The 21304-nt window shown below is 33.9% G+C and overlaps 3 protein-coding genes and 1 pseudogene across 5 annotated transcripts; 3 read left to right on the top strand and 1 right to left on the bottom strand.

Annotated features, from left to right (window-relative positions):
• Positions 1-2985: 2985 nt before the first annotated feature.
• LOC132181768 (rust resistance kinase Lr10-like) lies at positions 2986-5359 on the bottom strand. The gene is made up of 2 exons (XM_088513214.1): positions 4431-5359; positions 2986-4232 (listed from the first exon to the last, which is right to left on the bottom strand). The coding sequence occupies exons 1-2, from the start codon at positions 5145-5147 to the stop codon at positions 3099-3101; spliced, it is 1851 nt and encodes a 616-aa protein (XP_088369340.1). The 5' UTR covers positions 5148-5359; the 3' UTR covers positions 2986-3098.
• A 41-nt stretch (positions 5360-5400) lies between these two features.
• On the top strand, positions 5401-8015 carry LOC148587195 (uncharacterized). The gene is made up of 4 exons (XM_088513740.1): positions 5401-6184; positions 6335-6385; positions 7095-7148; positions 7933-8015. Exons 1-4 carry the CDS (start codon positions 5410-5412, stop codon positions 8013-8015), a joined length of 963 nt encoding a protein of 320 aa, XP_088369866.1. The 5' UTR covers positions 5401-5409.
• A 730-nt stretch (positions 8016-8745) lies between these two features.
• LOC132168084 (rust resistance kinase Lr10 pseudogene) lies at positions 8746-10282 on the top strand (annotated as a pseudogene).
• A 2460-nt stretch (positions 10283-12742) lies between these two features.
• Positions 12743-19722, top strand: LOC148587194 (ubiquitin-like-conjugating enzyme ATG10). Of its 3 annotated transcripts, none has more exons than XM_088513209.1 (7): positions 12743-12911; positions 12989-13173; positions 13268-13305; positions 13387-13483; positions 13657-13750; positions 17875-17972; positions 19470-19722. In XM_088513209.1, exons 2-7 carry the CDS (start codon positions 13015-13017, stop codon positions 19665-19667), a joined length of 684 nt encoding a protein of 227 aa, XP_088369335.1. In that variant the 5' UTR covers positions 12743-12911; positions 12989-13014; the 3' UTR covers positions 19668-19722. The 3 variants fall into 3 exon arrangements, with proteins under 3 accessions (XP_088369335.1, XP_088369333.1, XP_088369334.1); XM_088513207.1 differs by having other exon boundaries at positions 12744-12911; positions 13651-13750; XM_088513208.1 differs by having other exon boundaries at positions 12744-12911; positions 13268-13315; positions 13400-13483; positions 13651-13750.
• The last annotated feature ends 1582 nt before the right edge of the window (positions 19723-21304 follow it).

Here is a 21304-nt window from a genome sequence, read left to right as displayed (position 1 = left end):
AGACAAGCAAATAGCTGACAACCTTAAAACCGAAAAAACAAAGAAATAAATAAGTACATGCCGCTTGCCAATTTACTAGATATCATTTTCTTAATAGCCAACAACTAAAATTGGGTTTGGGCTTGGCGTTGGGTTGGCAATTGTGGATGTCGAAATTCAAGTTGAACTAGAGAACTCACTAACTTACTAGATTTGGCGTTTGGGTTGCCTTTGGATCTGAGGAGATAGGAATCTACACTTCTACTTAACTTTTTTTTTTTTTTAATTGGAGATCGATAATATGACAAGGATTAGTATTCAATGCTAAAATAGTGAGAGAACGATAATTATTTAAAAAATGCAATTAGTCAAAAAGTGAAGTTTACTAAAATTACTTATAAAGTTGAGTTGTCTTACTATATGGACTTAAACCATCTTCTTAATATGAGATTGAGGTGTTGCACGCACTTTATTTTGCATGACTTGTATGATATTCTTTTTATAATAAACATTCTCTTATATAATTTGTATTGATTATTTGGTTTTATAATTTTTGTTTTTTCTACCATCGAGTAAATTTATTAGCTTTCATTTTTTTTTAATTAATTTGAGTACATTTTATACAACTCATTTGTAAAAAATAAAATAAATTAAAAAAAAAACTGGATAAAAATAAGAAATACAGTGGCAATTTACCCAAAATAAGTGGCATTTATGAAAACGTAAATATTTCTGTAAAATAATGGTGTTTTTTTTTTTAAAAAAAAAAAAAAATGTAATAATAGAATTTTACATCTCTTGTAGATAAATGGATAAAAGATATAATTTTTTTTTTTACCGAAAATGTAAAGAAAGATGTGACTAGGAATACAACACGTAAAGGGAAGACTATAGCAAGCAACTGGAAGACATTTAAGTTAAAGACACAATCTACCGAGTTCTTTTTGATTTTGTCTCTAGTTGACTAATTTTATGTTATTATTTTCTAAAAACATATAATTTTCCTACAATGTCATTATTTTTTAAGAGAGTGAAACGGTACTGTAGTAGATTTGATTGATATGAGAAAAAAAGTAAGAATATTTTGTATAAAAAAGTAAAAAAATATTTATTTTGTAGTGATTTTTTTATTTGAATAGTAATAAAAAATGATTGATGTGATATAAAAAATAAGCATGTTAGAGTTGATTTTGAAAAAAAAAAATTTAGATTTTTAGATTCGATCAGGTCCAGCCCTTATCTAACAAAATCTAGTTGACTAGTTGACTAGAGGATGGCTCCTAAAGTGGGATAGTGTGACATTTCTTGACGTTATTATGTATCCTCTTTTCTTAGCTGCTTCTTTTCTTTGTTTCTTATTTCTCTTTTTTCTCCGATGGTATGGAAATTTCCCATGATACAAAAGAGTCCAATCCTAAAACACGTTTTCTGTCGTTGAAATGTCAACAACTTATTAGTTGTATTGGTGTGACAAGTCTCATGACTTGTTAGTTGATTTCTCTTTTTCGTAGTGGATCATAAAGTATAAAGTGATATTTCTTTGGATGGTGTGAAAATTCCACGAGTCAAAAGAGTTATTGATGGGTTAAGACAGTAAAGAAAAGTTTGGGGTGTCTTCCCATGCCATTAACGTGGGGTCCTTTGCTTGTGTGGCGTGAGTGGTCGGACATTAACTTACAGGAATCTATCTATCAACAGCCCCTTTAAATGGGTCTGACACTAATCATAATTCTGTCTGAAATTTTCAAAAATTTATCATTTCAGCGTCCTATCTCACATGGAGACATTCTTGTTTGGCTTCCTGCAAATTGTCATGTTCTAGTGTTTATAATTCATCTAATGGTATAAATTATTATACTTTGTTGTTTCAATGGTCTCAAAAATGTTTGTTAATACTTTTTTGGAAGGCATTCTTTTTTAATGTGTTTTTTTTTTTTTTTTGGAAAATGTGATATAAAGGTAACATCGTTATATATATATATATATATATATATATATATATAGTCCTCTTTTTTTTAGTGGATCATAAAGTGATATTTCTTTGTATGATATGAAAATTTCACGTGATACAAAAAGTCCAGTTAAAGTTTCATCTATCATTATAGTCATCAATATAGATTATCCTGTAAGGATTCGATCTATTGTAAGTGGTTAATTTTATTATTGATACTTTTGTACACAAAAAAATCACATTAGAAAATGCGTGAATACTTCAAGGGGTAAAGTGTATTTTCTCTTAATTTTAAAGCTCACCCAATTTTAATTTTAATGCTCCAATACTTCATTTAATGTCGATCGTCATTCGAACGCCCTTAGTTTTAATATTCACTACATTAGTTGGTTCATTAATTTTAAACCAATGATTCATTAAGGCTTACCCAACTTTATTTGGTTCGTGACTCATTATAGTACAAATCAAACAATTCATAACACTTAAAACGAGAAATCAGTTAATTTCAACTGTATTTAAATTCCAAAATCTCTCAAAAGAAGAAATCAATCTACAATAATATTGCAGTTAAAGTAATTTGTTTAAAATTTATAAAAAAAATAATATTTAATTAAAAATTAAAAAATATATAGAGAGTTTGATATTTGGTTCATTCTAAAGATGGGATCCGAATCCTCTCCAGTCTACAATGGACTAGAAAATATCCAATTTATGGTTATGATTTCTTTAAAGAAATCTTAGGACCACAAATAAGACACGTGTTCTAATAATAAAAAATATATTATTTAAGGATAAAAAATAATAATAATAATTAAATAATTAAAAAAAAAAAAAAAGAATGGATAGGGGTTGGCTTGAGCCACCCCCAATAGCTAGCCAGGGGGTTCGGCCACCCCCAACGATCAACCCATTATTTTTATTTTTTTCATTTGGCCCTTGGGGGTGGTACGGCCGCCCCCAAGGGCCATGAGGTGACTGAAGACACTGACAATTGAGACAGGCAAAAAAGCAGCTAAAAGAACAAAATAGGAAAAACAAAACAAATATAGCGCACACTTTATTTATAATCCTCGAATTGGTTATACATTGACTAAAAGGTTAATAAGTTCTAAGACTACAAGATTATTGCAACTTATAAAGTTATTACATTTGCCAAGTTCACATATAATTATTCTAATTCTGGAATGACCTCCAACTCAAGATTTAGACGTTTCGTAGGAATATTTGCATTAGTTTTTATGGAGCCTGCAGAGGCAAATGGATTAGGAGGCATAGTTAATTTATCTTCTTCTCCTTCCAACATTTGAACCACATTTTTCATGCAAGGACGATCCACTGGGTGCCATTGGATGCACCAAATTCCTACGATTGCAAGTTTCTTTGCAATCTTAGAATCTCCATCATCTTCAACATAGATTCGTATGTCTTCCTTTTGTTCTAAGAGATTGTAGATCCATTCTGGAAAGTAGACTTTGCTAGTGTTCTCAACTGTAACATCAACATTTTTCCTCCCTCCAACTATTTCAAGTAACAACATTCCAAAGCTATAAACATCTGCTTTTGAAGACACATTTCCAAAATTTCTAGAGAACACTTCAGGTGCAATGTAGCCTATAGTCCCTCTAGCTGTGGTCATGGAAACTGCACTTTGATCCTTCGAACACAACTTGGCAAGACCAAAATCAGAAATTTTTGGATTGAAGTCTTGGTCTAGCAAAACATTACCAGGTTTGATATCAAAATGGAGGATTCGTTGGTTGCACCCTTGGTGAAGATATTCAATTCCTTTTGCTACGCCAATAGCAATATCTTGCAACTTATCCCAATTAAGGATACGGTTCTTGGTGACTGTTGAAGATATGAACTTCTCTAGAGAATCATTTGGTAAGAACTCACAAACTAGAGCACGTCTAAATCCATCAGCGCAAAACCCAACCAAGCGAACCACGTTAACATGATGGATCGTACCCATTGTTCCTACTTCATTTATGAATTCTTCCCCATTTCCCATAGAAGAGTTAAGGATCTTCACTGCAACATGAATTTCATTGGAAAGCTTTCCTTTGAATACTGTTCCATATGCTCCTTCGCCTAATTTCTCACTAAATTGATTTGTAATCCTTTTAATATCGGCATATGAGTATCTTGTAGGTCTGAAATTTATGTAATCCTCCAAAAACTTTTCAACCTTCGCTTGATGTTCTTTTTCTACTTTATCATAAGAATAAAAACAGTAGAGACCAAAGACACATGGCAGTAGAAATGACCCTAAGATGATGACACCTGCACCATAAACATTCATGTATCAATAACTTCCATGTCCACAAGAAGAAGAATTTCAAATACCCATCCAAAATAGATGACTCACCAACAATGGCTGACTTTGATAATGTACCTATCAAAGATTTAACACATTCAGCTTCTCATTAATATACATTTCAAAACATAAAGAAACGGACAACTAAGTTAATTGGAGAAAGGTTGATGAAATGAATTGGATAGATAGAATACCATGAGTATGTGTAGAAATAGAAATGCACTGATGAGTTTCTGATCCATTGCTATTACTCCTCACACATCTCTTGCCTTTCACTTCACAATCTCTACACGCTGGAATGGACCACTTCAATTGGACAGATTTGTCATGATGCCGTATTATACCATCTGGAATTGATACAAGATTATACATCTTTGTACAAGATACGAGGGACGCCGTGATGTCAGTCGCAGGATAAACTTGGTAGGTATGGTCGCTAAGACAAGAGATCAGATCATATTGGTAATCCATATCTTCTGATCTCGAGGAACAATTGAATAAGGCATATTCATCAAGGCCATAATCAGGGTATTGTTGGCCATAATTATGAGGGTCTTTGACTTTGAATCGGAAAGGAGTGGAAGACAAATTGAGCCACCGAAGCTGGCTTGGAAAGCAATTATCTGGATCATACAATTGAATTACCTGAGATTTGTAGTCAATATGTTTGACAAAAAGCTTCACTGAAATGGGCAGCTCGAGAACCGTATGTTTTCTATCAATGCAGGAGAGAGTAAACCCAGGATACCCACAGTCATTTGGGTGGGTGTTAAGTTGGAAAGGAAATCGGATGGCTGGGCCATGGCCTCCACACCGTGATTCATTAGCGCACACATTTTGGCCTTCTCCAACATCGACTATGTTGAAAGCCAGAAACAATAGCAAGTATGAGATTACCATTTCTAAGCAAATATCTATCTCTGCTCTCAGCAATATTGCTTCTCAGCCTCTTAAATAGTTTGGATTTCTCCAGTGATTGCCTCTCACTGTGTTCAAGGAAATTTCGGGTGAACTTCTCAAGGACTTGGACGTCAATGGCTTATTTTAACTTTTAAGTCCATCTCACTCCCATTGTTACCGCAAATGCCCTCTTCTTTCTTTTTAATTTATAAAATGCCTATTTTTCAAATATCTATATGACGTAAGTGCTTACGCCTTGTAAATGTACATTATTTATAAAAGGCTTTTAGCTGTGGTTGAACGTGGAAACCCTCTCTCTCTCTTTCTCTGGCTCTCTCTCTCTAGATCTCTCTCCATGGCAAGAGGAAACATGGGATTCTCGGTCCTTATTGTTGTTGTTGTCCTACTACTTCATCAAAGTTGCAGTACTAGTGCTAAGGCTGATTACCACTGTTCTGCTTCTTCCTGCGGCAATTTCTATAATATAAGCTATCCGTTTCGATTAACCAGCGATCCAAAAAACTGTGGCGATCCAAGGTATACTCTTTCATGTGAGAACAACCAAACGATGTTGCAGTTATACGGTGCAAAATACTACGTACGAGAGATTCACAACTACAGAATCCGAGTTGTCGACCCAGGTCTTGTAAACAATAATCACCCATTCATCCCTCGTTATCTTCTAGACAAAACTAATTTCAGTTCAGGGGATCCATATCGTCCTCTTTATTACTCATCGAGTGTGGTATTCGTCAACTGTGAAAAGCCAGTGAATTCTTCGTATCATTTAAACATTTCTGCTTGCGTTGATGATGATGAGGATGATGGGATGTATTTTCCCAAAAGGTATAGATATGCTCTATTCGCCTATGGTAATCGTGCAGTGGAATTGGGGGACTTGTGCCAAGTAGACCAAATATCTCTCACATCTAATTTTGATGTTCGGTATGGTCGACAAGACTTACGAAGTATTTCCTGTAAGGACTTCTACAATGAATCCCTATGGAATTTTGTGCTTTCTTGGTACCGATCAGAAGGTGCGTATATAAAAAAAGAATGCATGCGGCCTAACATATGTTAACCATTAAATCTATATTTCTTTATTTTCTTAATTCTTGGATTTCTCTCTCTTATCACTAACCATTCTAAAATTCCAAATGCTGACGTTATTCTTTCCTTTGTCACAGAAAGAAGCTTCGGACAACGTATACGTATACGTATACTGGAAGTATTAAGCGGTAAGCTTCGGACTAAAGGATATATGATAGAATATTTTATTTTAATCGAGAATTGAAATACAACTTCTACTTCTATCGAATCGGACAATAAGTCCTTTATTATTCCTACGAGGACTCTTTGCTTTAATTATGAGCCAATATCCTAATTAATCCTATTGGGACCACTAGTCCCTACTTTAAGAGCAAGACTCTTTATGTAATTCTGGATTCTTCTTTGCCAACCACTTTCCACATGCCCAGCTGTGCAACTTCTTCTATAATTCTTTCCTTGACTTCTTTGACTCGAGACGTAGGGCGAGTTTAATTGGTGTAAAAAAGGACGTACGTGTTTTATAGGTTTAGTGTTGGGTTTTGCATTTTTTATTTTATTTTATATATATATATATATAATTTATTTGGGAATGATATTTTTGGTTGTTTAGGAGAACATTGATTCAATTTTTTTTTTTTTTTTTTTAAGTTGACTCAATTTATAATTTGAGAGGAATCATTAACAATGAAGTAATAGTTTGATGAGTAGTGTATATGTACGTACTTTTTCCAATTCTAAGCTACCTAAAGTCTAGAGGTTTATAGAGTTATTTATATTTATTGTTGAGCATGGCCCAAGCCCAAAGTTGTTTATGCAATTTTATTAGGTCATAGACTTTTAAAATTATTCAAGTTACCTTTTCCATTAATTAATGATTTTTTTTTTTCCATGTTGTAGATATTTTGTTGATAATAAGAGCACCAAGTGACTACTTGCTATACAGCCTATACGGTAAGAACGTATTTATCTCTTTTGATTTTGATTATTTTTTCTTTCTTTCCCTTGCAATGTGATGTTATTACTGAACTTTGCATTAAAAATATATATATATATATACAACAAATACTCTATTTTCAACTTTAAAATAAATGTTAAGTTTTCAAATTTAAAAGAAATACTGAGTTTTAATTTTGTTTCCAAACACTGATATATGTTATTCTTTTCTTTGTCAAAACAGTACTATCTCGAGGACGAATAGATTATTACGTAGGTGATGGTGAGGCTTCAATCTCAAAAAGTTATTTGCAAGATACATGGTATTTAATAACACAATTATATAGAAATATTTGATCGATTATCCATTTTGTGCTTGGGGATCAAAATAGATGGTCTCAAACTTTTAGGTTTTATTTAGATTAATTATGAAATAATGAGGAAAATGAAAAATAGCTTAATTAAGTTGCCTTCTCCATGCCAATGTTTGCTTGATAAGAGAGCTAAAGAGGGTTAGAGTATTTTTGAGATTCCATTAAGGAGCTTAAAATTTGGTTTTAGTGAATAAAAAATCGTGCCAAGCAAAAATTGGTAAAAAGAACTTAAGAAGCATTTCTTTGACGTACTTTTTTGCTTTTTTTTTTTTAACTTTTTTTTATAGATAAAAGTTTTATTTTCCAACGCAATCCCGAATACACTGTTAGTATTAATACTATACTTTCAAATTTAAAAGAAATGCTGAGTTTTAATTCTGTTTCCAAACACTGATACATGTTATATATTCTTTTCTTTGTCAAAACAGAACCATTTGGAAGATATGAATATTACAGTCCTGAAGGAGGTGAGTCTTCAATCTCAAAAAGTTATTTGCAAGCAGAAACATAGTATTTAATGACACAATTACATAGAAATATTTGATCGATTATCCATTTTGTGCTTGAGGATCAAAATGGATGGTCTCAAACTTTTAGGTTTTATTTAGATTAATTATGAAATAATGAGGAAAATGAAAAATAGCTTAATTAAGTTGCCTTCTCCAGGCCAATGTTTGCTTGATAAGAGAGTTAAAGAGGGTTAGAGTATGTTTGAGATTCCATTAAGAAACTTAAAAATTGGTTTTAGTACATAAAAAGTAAAAATGTACGTTTGATAATAATATTAAAATAAAATAAAAACTTAAGAAGCAATTTTTTTGACTTTTTTACTTTTATAAAAATTTTATTTTTCAATGCAATCCCCAATACACCGTTAATATTGATAGCTTGTTTACAAGCCTCAATGGGTAAATGATGCATCCACTGCTACAGATTTAATTAGCTCAATGTCGTTGACAAGTTATAGAATATTCGAGCTCAATCTAATTGAAAGCCTGGACACATAAAGTGAAGAGGTTTATAGTGACGCTTTTATTTTTTTTTATATTTTTTTTCAATGCTGGAAGGGGGGTTTATCGTGTTGCTTTTATTTCTTCTTAAGCATGGCCCTAGGTGAGATTTTTTTATGCAATTTCATTAATAAATTAAATTTTCTTTTCATAATTTTTGCAGCTTTTCGTAGTACATTAATCTCTCCTCCTATCACGGTACTAGTGGTTATGACCAACTGGGGTAAGAACCTTCTCTCCTTCGATCTTTTTAAATTTTTGTTTTCCTTTTTCGCATATCATTCTTTAGGATGTAAAGCATGAATTTGCCAAAATGAAAAAATAAATTACTACCCATAAAAGATAACAAGTATTGTACTTAATTACTAGGCTTTAAAAGGCAATTAGGTGAGCTTTAACTATACAAAATAATAATAATAATAATAAAGATTTACAGCAATGCAACATGTGTTGGCTTACAATCCATTTTGGTGATGTTCTTCCATAGGAGTGCTCCATGCAGCAGCAAAAATGATACTGGGGACTCCATTTGTGATTGCATTCTTGATATATAAATGGAAGAGGAGGCATTTATCAATGTATGATGTTGTTGAAGAATTTCTACAAAGTCACAATAACCTCGTGCCAATAAGGTACTCTTATTCCGAAATTAGAAAGATTACCAAAAATTTCAAGGATAAATTGGGCGAAGGAGGTTATGGCACTGTATTTAAAGGAACGCTTCGAAGTGGTCGCCATGTGGCTATAAAGATGTTAGGTAAGTCCAAAGCTAATGGAGAAGATTTTATAAGCGAAGTTGCAACCATTGGAAGGATTCACCATCTTAATGTAGTGCAACTCATTGGTTTTTGTGTTGAAAGATCAAAACGGGCTCTAGTATATGAGTTAATGCCTAATGGTTCCCTGAATAAATTTATATTTTTGTCAGAAGAATGCACACTCCTAAGCTATAATCAAATGTTTGATATAGCTCTAGGAGTGGCTCGTGGGATTGAATATTTACATCAAGGATGTGACATGCAGATTTTACATTTTGATATCAAGCCTCACAACATTCTTCTTGATGAGAATTTTACTCCCAAGGTTTCTGACTTTGGACTAGCAAAATTGTATCAAGTAAATGACAGCATTGTTTCTTTGACTGCTGCAAGAGGGACATTAGGATACATGGCTCCTGAGTTGTTCTACAAAAACATTGGAGGAGTTTCATACAAAGCTGATGTTTATAGTTTTGGAATGTTATTGATGGAAATGGCTGGTAGAAGAAAGAACTTAAATGCATTTGCAGAACACTCAAGCCAAATATACTTCCCTACTTGGGTCTATGACCAATTGCACGACGGAAATGACATTGAAATGGAAAATGCCACAGAGGAGGAAAATAAAATAAGCAAGAAGATGATTATTGTTGCATTATGGTGTATACAAATGAAGCCTAGTGATCGCCCTTCAATGAACAAAGTTGTGCACATGCTTGAAGGAGAAGTTGAATGCTTACAAATGCCTTCCAAGCCTTTCCTATCATCACTAGAGAGTATCATGACAAATGGTGGTGAGAATTTGAATGAATCAAATGAATCAAGTCAATCATCTCAATTTTAAATGCAAATTAAAATTTCTGTGTAACAAATAAGAGGTTTTTTTTTTTTTTTTTTTTTTTTTTTTTTTTTTTGTTTAAGAAATATCTCCTTATTACATAATGTTTTCATGTTCGATTCTATTTTCTCATAATTGACCAATAAAATTGGTTTTTAAGTTTGAGAAGTTATGTTGCTATTCTTCATTCTCCACTAGTAATATGTTGCTTTGTGAATATCACATATTGGATGGGACTAGTCCTTGTCATTTGGAGATAATATTGTTGACATTCATGAACTCTTATTCTTGAATATGGAAGCCAACAAACTATTTGAGCAGTTGTTTCTTTGAAAGATTTGAAGGCATGGAATGTTAAAACAATGGTTAAATATTTAAATTTACCCTAGAGAGTTTTGGGTTTGATGCAAGTGTCAGGTGTGCATTGATTCAAGGAAAGTGCTTGATCAAATGGTAGACTATAATGTCATGTCTTGACAACAATAATTGTCATAGTATATTTGCAAAATGAAGGGCGTGGTAAGACGTGGGAGCTTCATGACTTTGACATTTTACAATATTCTGTGTGTGTGGTCCATTTATAAAGGCACTTGGAACCTATTGGAATGGCCTAGTTTATTTTGTATTTGATGTTTTAGCCATTGGGCATAAGCTATATGGTTTCTGGTCAAAAAATAAAATGTGCTAACCCTTGGATTTTTCAACTCATACTTGTATTTAATCTGTTGATGTGGGGGTTGGCATCAAATGATTCATTTGCAACCTTTTTACGATTTCCACATGAACATCCTCTAACATTTCGAGTTGGCGATTGTATGTACCTCCAAAAACTTTTTAAAAGTGTGCGGTTTAGGTCATTTCCATTTTTTAAAAGTTACAACTAGCTCACTTGATTTTTCTTTAAAAAAATTTCTGTAATACAACTAGTCACATCGGATAAGGGAATGAGGGGGTAACTATTGAAAATTGGGCCGACAAACCCACACGACCCACAAAGCCTGCATACAAAAGCCCGAAACCGATCTCTTGGCCTAGTCCTATCGTACCAAAGTAGTAGGAGATCCACTCCTATGCCAATAAAGTGTGCTCCAAGGATAATGACCATGCTTAAATCCACTACATGGAATATACTTTTAACTTATGAAATAATGGGTGCATAAGCCTAAGCCATCATGGGAGGTACTCACACGGAAAAGCTAGAACATGATACGAAGATAGTTACTTCGGAACCACTATAAAAGCCAAGTCCAAGCAAGGTAAAATAGACTTTAGGCTCCTAACTCAAAACTTTTGCTCAATTCAATTTTATTTCATGTCTCAAACATTACTAACTTAAGCATCAGAGTAATCCACTGCCAACACCCTCGACAGGTTTTCCTCTTTTGCAAGTCCAACTTAATCGAGTATTTGGCACAAGAAAATTGTTCTAACAAAAATGATTCACATGGTAGTAGAATTAATTTTCCAATATACATATGGCATTTTTTTCAAAGATCGAGGCATCACCAAGTTTTGAAAACTTGATTCTCCTCAAAGTCGCATGTTTCAAAGGAAAATACTTATATGGAATCAGTACTACCAGGAAAGACTCGAAATAAAAAAGCGTCATTTTTATCATAATTAAGTATCTATATCATAAATAACTCATGTACAATGCCATGCATGCATACATTAATTCTCAAAAAACGACTAATTAAGTTTACAAGATGTCGAAATCATGGTCTTCTTTTCCATAGAGATAGCAAAATAGAGATATAGGAATAGTAATAACAGCAACCAGTGAATAAAATTGATGCCTTTAACCTCTGCCAAATGAAGTTGCAATTTTATGACACTGAAGCTTCACTGAAAATTCCATTGCTTTTTTACTTATTGCAGTATATAGGAGGAGATGTAGAAGTGTAAGGCCAAGAACATTAATCCAGTCATAAATGTAGATCCAAAACTCGTTCAGTCATGAGACCAATGCCACTCAGATGTCCAAGTCAATATCTTTGAGCTTGAGGGGAGAAATGGAGAGAGATACAGGGAGATCCTCATATGGGGAGAAGTCTAGTGTGTGTTTTGGGCATACCTTGTTATGGAGAGAAATGAGACATTTAAGGAGCTTTTCTTGGGCTCCTCTCGGGCCTTAGTTGGAGTTGGCCTTATTTTCGGTTGTTTTAGGCCTTAGTGGAAGTGGCCTTGTGATAATTACTTAAATGTGCACAATTTTTTTTATTAAATTAAGCATTATCATCTTTATTTTGTACTAATCTTGCCTTTTACAATTGATTTTGCTAATATTGCTTAATTATTGATCTTGAGCTTAAATGATAGATTAATACAAGGAATAGTGTTGCCAAGTTAAGAACAAAAGCATTCTTCCGCAAAGCCTAATTAGTATTAGTCACATTGGTTCCCAGTAATGTCCTAGTGGAGTTAGACTAAGCTGTGGCTCGGCAAGTCTTAAGAGTGCGTCAGTGGTTCCCACTGTCTAGATCCCTCATGAGTAGTGCACAACGGGTAGATTCTACTATGATCACGCCTAGGTTAGATAGTTATAGTTGGTCTTCCCAACCTAGCCTTTAGCTAAAAAAAAAAAAAACAAAAAAAAGCCTTCAATGCAGAAAAGTAAATAAGAAACAAGAGCTGCAGAGAAACAAAACTAGAGTTCACCCCTCAACTGTCTGGGACCCGTTCGACTGTTCTCGCCAACGCCTCGTCCTTGGACCCTTAATCAGTGAAAAAAGTGATTCAAACGAACTGGGTACTTTGCAATTGTTCCACACGGTCCTTTCGCCGATCTGATCGAGTTTGAGGTGATTCTCCCCAAATTAGTGCATACCTATATAATTTCAACTCTGAAAGTGAATATCTTTTTGCTTTTTCCCTTCAGGCTGTAACAGCTGTAAAAGAGCTGTCATGGATATTTTATCATGGGATGGAACCCTCTCATCAGATGATTTTCGTCTTGCTGCTTGTGCTTTTATGGAGAAATGGAAAAGCGTTATGTCAGCTTTCCCTCCGTGGTCATGGGTCCCTTGTCCAAAACAACCTTGGGGTGCTTCAGCTTCTCATGATGTTAGTGTTGTCAACCGTTTTCTTTGTCTCCCTCTGTTACAATCAGTTCGTTTTCAATACTTGATGTTATTTTACTTTTCTCTCTCGCTCTTAGGTGGAAGGATACTTATCATTGGAGAACATAATTCTCAGGTCAATTGAGGTTTGTCCTTGATGTTATAATGAAGCAGTTCTAGCTATTTAATTGGTCGATTGATCTTAGCATTATTATAGTTGCTATGCACAGGAAAAACATGATGAACTAAGTTGCCCTCAGAAAGAAGAGACAAGTTGCTCCGAGAAAGAGGAGCTCATTGATATTGCCACCTTAGTATGTCTTTTAACTGATATCCTTGTCTCTGATTCCTTTGTTTGATATCAATCTTGAAGTGTATTAAAGGACACATAGATATCGCTCATGAAAGTTGCATGTTTTTCTGTTACCTGTTGATTCTTGTCTCTTTTACTACATTGATCAGATCTTGCTCTTATTGCAAGGTCCAGAGCAATTGCAGCAAAGTACCTTACTATGATCTTCATATAATATATAGTGCTTCATACAGAGTTCCAGTGCTATTTTTTCGTGCTTACTACAGTGGTATGTTCATCTCTATTTAATCAGATCATAAACAGAATGCAGAGTATATATGTACACACACACACACACGTGCATAGATACACACACAACAGTATGATATATTTACACATATATGTCTATGTATGGATGACGCACGCACAAATGATAGTATGATACAAGAAATGCTTGCATATTCTTATATATGTCCGGCAGAAACCAATTATGTCTTTGATAATGTTAAGTACATAGAGAATTTTTTCCACAAACAAGCACCTTCATAAATTTGGTCATTAGTACCACATAACATGTATGGTAAGTATGTGAGCTTATGTTTGGGCTTTGGTTGGATCTATTTCGGCCTCTTGTGGGTGCTCCTTGTGAGCTTAGGGTTTTTCTTGGGTGCTTCTAGGCACTTGCTTCTTATACCCCTTATGTATTTGTGTTGCGCCCTTTTGGGTTTTTTGATATATACATTTTTACTCATCAAAAAAAAAAAACATGTATGGTAATAGGATTTTGTTGTGTTTTATTTCTTGTTTTCATTGACATAATGTGCATCCCGTCTTTCAATTTTTCTCATTTTAAGAAACACAGTATAGTTTGTTTTAACTCGACATACTTCTATAAATGATTGAAATGCATCCACATTAGTTAGATTGGCCAGATTTGTTATTTCAATCAATGAGTTTGCTGGTGGTTGTTTGCAAGTTTATTGTGTGTTCACTTTTTGGTTCTCTATTCTTGGTTGATCCATAAGGAGTTTTCAGGGAATGCTTTAAATCCCTCTTCCTTAGATCACTTTTTGATGTCTTCCTTTTGTGATAAGTTATTTTATTTTATTTTTTTATATTTAAAAGAAAAGAAAAAATGTGGATACAGAATGATGCAGGACATCATTTAATTAATTGTTTCTAAGATGTCTTGACAGGAAGGTTGAGTGGCGAAGGTTAGAAAAGAGAAATAGAATCATAGGTGGGATATAAAGAGGGGAAAAAATCATATTTTTGTTTGGGATCAATTATGTGAGAAAAAAGAGATTAGATTTCTAAGAATTGCAGCAGGAAAGAAGGAAAGAACTGCTGAGAATATCAACAAGAAAGAGAATTGAGAAAGAAGATTAGATAGGAAGAGACGAAGGAGGGAAGGGATTCCAAAGTAAAAAATTAAACAACTCAACTTTCAATTTATTGAATCACTGCCAAAAGAGTTCAAGTAACATCCTTTTGTAGCCAAGGTTACTTCTTAAGGAAGTACTCACATTTCATTGAAAAGTAAGTAGGACAGCTCTTTAGATCCAAGGAATTTAATGGACAGCAGCTTCCAGGGAGAAGTATCTGACTTTCTTCACCCATAAGTTCCTTCAAAGCAAAGTACTATCATCATTAGTAACTAGCTCCTATTTGAATTCTGGGAAACTTTCATTTAAAAAATGAAATACTTTGCTCATAATTACTAGCTAAGTGTTCAACTACCCCATTATGCTAATTTGGGATTCTTCTAGGCAAAAATTTCAAAATAGGCTGCTGGGAAAGAAATATGTAATATCGAACCCACAGTGCTATGTTCTTTTTATCAAATAACCATGGTTGGCCTAGCAAGCACACCATTGGAGGAAAAACATCGCATTGCATTGTATCTATGAATTTGCAAATCAGATAGGCAAGCAAACATCTCTTATGGATATTTAAATTCGTGTTGGTTACCCAAGCAACCTTGTAAGGATTAGCATGTGTTAAGTTTTTAAACCCTGAGCATCCTCTGGCGCAACATTGGTTCAGCTGCTCTTATCAATGACCATAGTACTAGCTGACTCTTGCATCTTACACATGTTTGAAATATGCTATTTTGTTTCCAGTCTTCTTCATCCTTTTAAGTTGATAGTACTTGCCAGAGTGCTTGAGATAGTTGCTAATCATCACTATTAGCTCCATCATCTTCTCTTTCTTCTTCTGGTTCAAAGTTTGCCATCTCTTTTTGTTGTGCTGCACTAGTAAAGTTATGTTGCAGGGAGAAAGAAGCTCCCTTAAGAGCAAGATTTAAGATCAAAATTCTTCAGAAATATGGTTAATTTTGATGTGGGGCCTAATCGGCACCCTCCGTAGGCTACATTAGCAAGCATTGACTCTTATTATTTGCGTTAGAAAGTTGTTGGCTTGGTTTATTTGTTTTATTTTATTTTAGGGGCCAAGGATGCTTCTTAGAACATCTTTGGATGCTAGTCAAATTTATGGTTGAACATTTTCAAATCTTGGGAATTGAAAATTCATGCTCCAAATTCTTAGGTGATGATCAGCCTTTTTTTTTCCCCCCATTTTTCTGATTTTATTTCAAAAAAAAATTCCTGTTATTAATTCTCATGTTGTGCATTTGTCATGATTAAAACTAACTTTGAACCATTGAAATAATCCAACACCTAGCCATCAGGCAGGAACAAGTTGTGAAATATGTATGGATGACAAGGATTACTTCGAATTCTCCATCTGCATTTCTAACTATTATGGAATCTTGGAAATCCAAGTTAGAGGGGAAGAAAGAGAGGCATTTTGCTGCCTTCATCCACTTTTATATTTATGTGAGCATGTAAATTGAATTTTGCATGGATTGAAAATTTAAACTTGAAGATGAACTCTTCTCCTTATGTGAATCCTTGCCATGCTGGAAATAAACTTTACATTGTTTTAGTTTTAGTAGACTTTCTTGTTTCTCGATCTTTTGTCTTTTTCTAGTTAGGTGTTTCTTTCTATACTTCATGTGTACTTGGGTTGCACACTTTCGTTCTTAATAAATTTTGATTACTTATATAAAAAAAAATGGTTTGACTGGACTTAGAAAACTGAAGGCAATGTTATTCTTTGTAATGCTTGGGGTTTACATGGGGTTCTGGTGTGATTTTTTATTTTTTATTTTTGCATAGTTTCTGGTTTTCTCTTTGAGCCTTGTTTTTTGTTGGTCCTCTGGGTTGGTTTGTATATAAGCTAAAGTTGCTTTAGTTTTGCTAAAGCTTTCTTTGTACAGAGATACGTAGATAATGAAAAGTTACTCATTCATCAAAAAAAAAAAAAAAGGTTTGACTGGACTTGCTTCCATCATTTGATGTATTGCATAGAGGTTTGAACCACTGAAGGAGGTTATTAATCTACTCAACTCAATTAAACCTTTATCTCAATTAAATGAATATAGGCTATTGAATGTATTAATGAATGAAATAAGCTGTCATTTTCTTCGTGAAGATTCAAGCATAATATAACTGGTATAGTGATGGTTCAGACCCATCTAGAGGAGAATTGTGAGCCTGTCTTTTTTCAAGTTCTCTCTCTCTCTCTCTCATGTATACAGGAAGTTTATACGATAATCCCCTAATGATTTTTTTTTTTAATTAATCGAAATTTCATTAAAAGCGTAAGGTGGCCCCATGTACACAAGTATACAAGAGAAGCCGCCTAGGAAGTAGGGGGCAAAAAGAACAAGAAAATTCTCTAATGAATTACAATACGAAATTCATACAATCAAGCAAATGAAGAAAGGAAACGGAGAAGACACATTGCCAACAGCAGACATCTAATCATACAATCCTCACAAAACTGAAAATTTAAGGAACAACATCCTATGCTCAACACTATTAAAGGTCCGATATTTCCATTCCCCATAATGAGAGCACTTCTAACTCTCTAGTGATGAAACATTGAAGTAAAAGATGATTAATTGTTTGTCCCAAGTTTACGAGCAAACATAGGATTCTAAACACAATCCTGCCATTATCTGGACAGAAATCTATTCATTTGATTCAATGCGAGGTAACATATCTGATATGTCTTTAATTGCTCCTCCTTGGGAGGCATGCTTCTTGAGTGTGAGTTTCACAGAGAGAGAGAGAGAGAGGGAGAGAGAGAGAGAGAGGCCACCAAAATCTATGTATGTGAATATGTTGGAAGTTCAGGTCTGTCTTCTGACTTGCTATCTAACTTTGATCTTGATAGATCTACCATTATGTGGCTAAAGTATAGCTAAAATATACTACATTTTGATCTAGTCTGATTGTGAAGTTGTTCTATACTGGTTATACAAAATGCAAGCATTTTTAACATCTATATCTACAATGGTGTTAATAAGCTCCAACAAAGCATTGATGTTGTTCAATTATATAGATGGAGAACCTTTAGGGTTTAATGCAATCGAAAAAGACCTTCCTGCTCACTCTGCGAAAGCATTGTTGGATTCAAAATGGACGTTCATAACCCAGGAGGTATGTTTTTTGTTCCAATTTTCTCTTAATTTGGTGTTCTTTTTGGGTTTCTGTTATGATTATTATGATCATAAGTGATAGTAATATATGTGCTTTTTATAATTTGGATTAAGACACACAACTTCTGTTATATTTTCTCAATGGATATTATGAAACTTAAATCAAATTGTCATGCAATCTCTATCAAAGGTTGTGGGGGCACCTGGTGGTACAAGCTTTTACCTTTCCCAAGAATAGAGCGTGATCTAACCTATTTATTATTAGAAAATTAGCATAAGCTTTTTGGTAGATCTCAAGTTGACATTGAATGCCACTTTTGTGCTCACTTTTATATTACATAAAATATGCCATAGGCATATATGTCATAGGTCTGTACATTTGCTGCTTTGTGTTTTGCATGGATAAAGGTATTTATGCTGGTTCATTGAGCGGCATAATCTATATGACATAATAATGGTTGACACGTAATATAGGTTACTCCTACCATACAAATAGGACTATAGGAGTGTAACTTATAAAAAAAAAAAACAAATAGGACTATAGGAGTGTACGGTTCAGTTTGGATAAGGTTTGGGATAAATCTGAAACTGAATCAAATTTGGTTGGTTTCTAAGTAAACTGGAATATATTTGATCGCCAAAAAAAGCCAAAGATAAATTAAACCAAAACAAGCTTGGGTTAGATTAGTTTCGATCTTTAGATTTGGGGCCCTACCATTGTCTATTTTTTTTTTCTTACAGTTGTTGGGAGGGGTTTGAGGGTGGTGGCAGTGGCCATGGTTGTGGTAGTCATGACTAAGGCCATGAACATTGGTGGCGAACTTGTGAAGGTGATGGTGGGGATTTTCTTATATTTGTGGAAGGAAAAAGTTTTGGTCATGATGAGGCAATATATATATATATATATATGTTGTACATGGATGAGTTTGTAGCAGTGGACACTCTGCAATGTAGGGAGGATGAGTGCAAGTACATTTTATAAGGTGAAATAACTGTAAATGAATCCCTACGTAATGAAATATACAAGGCTTCTAAAATATGAACATCAACCTTGAGATATTTTTTTGTCCTGGTTATGGTGCTTCTGTTTTACTTAGATTTTGTGCATCTATTCCATAGAATCTCCCATTGCTCAGATCAGATCCCTGATATTCTGATGAATCAGGACAAGTCTTCTGGTAGTAATCATATTGTACATCAACGTAGTTGTTCCCAGTGAAACCAAACTACTGTCGTATATCTTCTTGTAAATATGGTTCTTGCTGTCTAATTATGTTTAATGAATCATTAGACTGAAGCATCTAGTGAAGAGCCTTGTATTCATCTTGCATGTGTAGTTTTCTATGCTTAGCTTTTGTATGCAAAGCAGATGTTGAATCATCGCTTGTCAACTTTACTTGTGAGAGCTTTATGTTTCATGAAGAATTTACTATTTATACCTTTGGTGTTGACTTAAAGCGGTGAGAAAACTTTGACAACATTGACTTTCTCAATTTAGGAGCATCCATACTTGAACAGGCCATGGTTCAAATTACATCCATGTGGGACAAGTGAGTGGATGAAGCTGCTTTTTCATGTTGATGTTTCTGTGGCTAAAAATGGAGTGACAATTGAACTCTATCTGCTTTCATGGCTATCAGTAGTTGGGCAAGTGGTTGGTCTTAGAATTCCTTTTGAAATGCTGAATCAGCCATAATGACTTGTTGATAACAGTTTCTTTGATTATATCTGCACATGATTTCTTTTTTCTACGTTCCACTAAATGAACATACTGGAAACCCCCTTTATGATGAAATAGAAAAGGTATTAATTTTAGTTTTTTAATGGATGAAATTGCGGGATCATGAGAGGAGCCAGTTAATGGGTAGGATTTTCTCAAAAAAATGTCCCTAAAAATTGCATGTTATAAAGAAACAAACAAATAAAAGAAATAGGTGTAGTTTGCTAGATCTAAGGCATGAGAACGTGCTCAGTAACGTAGGCATGGACCATTTCTTGCACTTGGTGATGGCAAAAGGGACTATTCATGGTGCTCAAAAGAAAAGCAAATAGGGGAAGATTAGAAAGTGCACGATGGAGGCAGTTGAATTACTTACATGGGTGGTTACAAATGAATGTGGGTCTTGGGAAATCGAGTTGTTCTATCTGGGTGTGACCATAGTAATAACTGCTTGTTAGAAGCTACACATGAGAAGCTTAGATGGTCAAAACCATAGGTACTCTCACCCTAGTACTTGCCTAACCACTTTGAGAATTCTTTGAGATCACTGATTTACCATCATTGATAGCCTTTATCAGTGCTTTTAGTCACAACACAAGATATCATGGTATAAAATTCCTTCACTTTAGTTACAATTATAACCATGTTTGTAAGTATTGTGTTTCTGGAACGGACAGGCTGTTGCATAAAAATAAACGATGTCACCTATTGAGTGCCTTAAAAAGAATAAACACCACAACCTTGTATTGTGTAAATATACACCCAATTCACTAAGTTGGGGGATGAAATGTACTATGTAGTTCAATCATTGGTTCTCGTTACATTTCTCTTAATTAATTGTTTTATTTTTCTCCAATGAATAGACTATACAGTCTACACATAAGTTTAGTAAGCCTCCATTAGTAAAAGATTTAGTACTCTTAACATTTTTTTAATAGCTAATTTATTTAGTAGGTGTGAGTTTAAGTATGTTTTGCAAGTAGACTTTACGGCTTGCTTGAGTCAAGGGCTTTGTGGGTCCTTGTCTTTATGGGAAGTTAAGAACTAGTAGTAGGCGGTTATTGGGAACTAGAATCCCATTTAATATTGGCCCAACCCTTTATTTTGGTGCTTATGGGGCCACCACTTTAGAAATGCTATTGAATCAATTTTCTAGACTGTTAGATGGTGATATCATATGGGGCTAATTTCTCTTAAAAGTATGTTTGGGATTGTGTTGAAAATTTAAGCTTTTTTTTTTTTATAAAAAAAAAAAAAAAAAAGAGTTTTGATCATTTTTAGAGTAAAACAGTCAAATAAGTATAAACTTTTTTACTAAACATGACAAATTGTTGTTTGGCACAGTTTTTTAGGCATTAAAAGTATTTTTTTACATTCTTTAACGCAATCCCAAACAAGCTTTAAAGAGAAATTTGTATCATCATGATAATTTGAGGCAATCGGTCCACGAAAAGTCACACCAAGAGTCATTTCTTGGTCGATAATTTATTTTGTTTCATTCAATTCAAAGGTGTATATAGAGCCATGTGGTAAATATATTGTCACATTATTTAAAAATTTTAAATAATGTGACATCGTATACACAGTTTAATAAAACAAAATAAGCTATTGAT

Source organism: Corylus avellana, chromosome 2 (genome assembly GCF_965113065.1).
Source record: "Corylus avellana chromosome 2, dhCorAvel1.hap1.2, whole genome shotgun sequence".
NCBI lineage: Eukaryota > Viridiplantae > Streptophyta > Magnoliopsida > Fagales > Betulaceae > Corylus > Corylus avellana.
Note: the sequence above shows the minus strand (reverse complement) of the source record. Positions and strands in the feature narration are given on the sequence as shown.

What these genes read in the sequence shown, in the direction of transcription:
- LOC132181768 (XM_088513214.1), bottom strand. Translation starts at nt 5,147, where the DNA reads ATGGTAATCTCATACTTGCTATTGTTTCTGGCTTTCAACATAGTCGAT. An exon ending in ATACTCATGGTATTCTATCT is followed by an intron (nt 4,233 to 4,430) that starts ATCCAATTCATT and finishes AGTTATTGATAC; the next exon opens with ATGAATGTTTATGGTGCAGG.
- LOC148587195 (XM_088513740.1), top strand. Translation starts at nt 5,410, where the DNA reads ATGTACATTATTTATAAAAGGCTTTTAGCTGTGGTTGAACGTGGAAAC. An exon ending in TTCTTGGTACCGATCAGAAG is followed by an intron (nt 6,185 to 6,334) that starts GTGCGTATATAA and finishes CCTTTGTCACAG; the next exon opens with AAAGAAGCTTCGGACAACGT. An exon ending in CTTGCTATACAGCCTATACG is followed by an intron (nt 7,149 to 7,932) that starts GTAAGAACGTAT and finishes TTGTCAAAACAG; the next exon opens with AACCATTTGGAAGATATGAA.
- LOC148587194 (XM_088513207.1), top strand. Translation starts at nt 13,015, where the DNA reads ATGGATATTTTATCATGGGATGGAACCCTCTCATCAGATGATTTTCGT. An exon ending in GTGCTTCAGCTTCTCATGAT is followed by an intron (nt 13,174 to 13,267) that starts GTTAGTGTTGTC and finishes TCTCGCTCTTAG; the next exon opens with GTGGAAGGATACTTATCATT. An exon ending in TCATTGATATTGCCACCTTA is followed by an intron (nt 13,484 to 13,650) that starts GTATGTCTTTTA and finishes TCTTATTGCAAG; the next exon opens with GTCCAGAGCAATTGCAGCAA.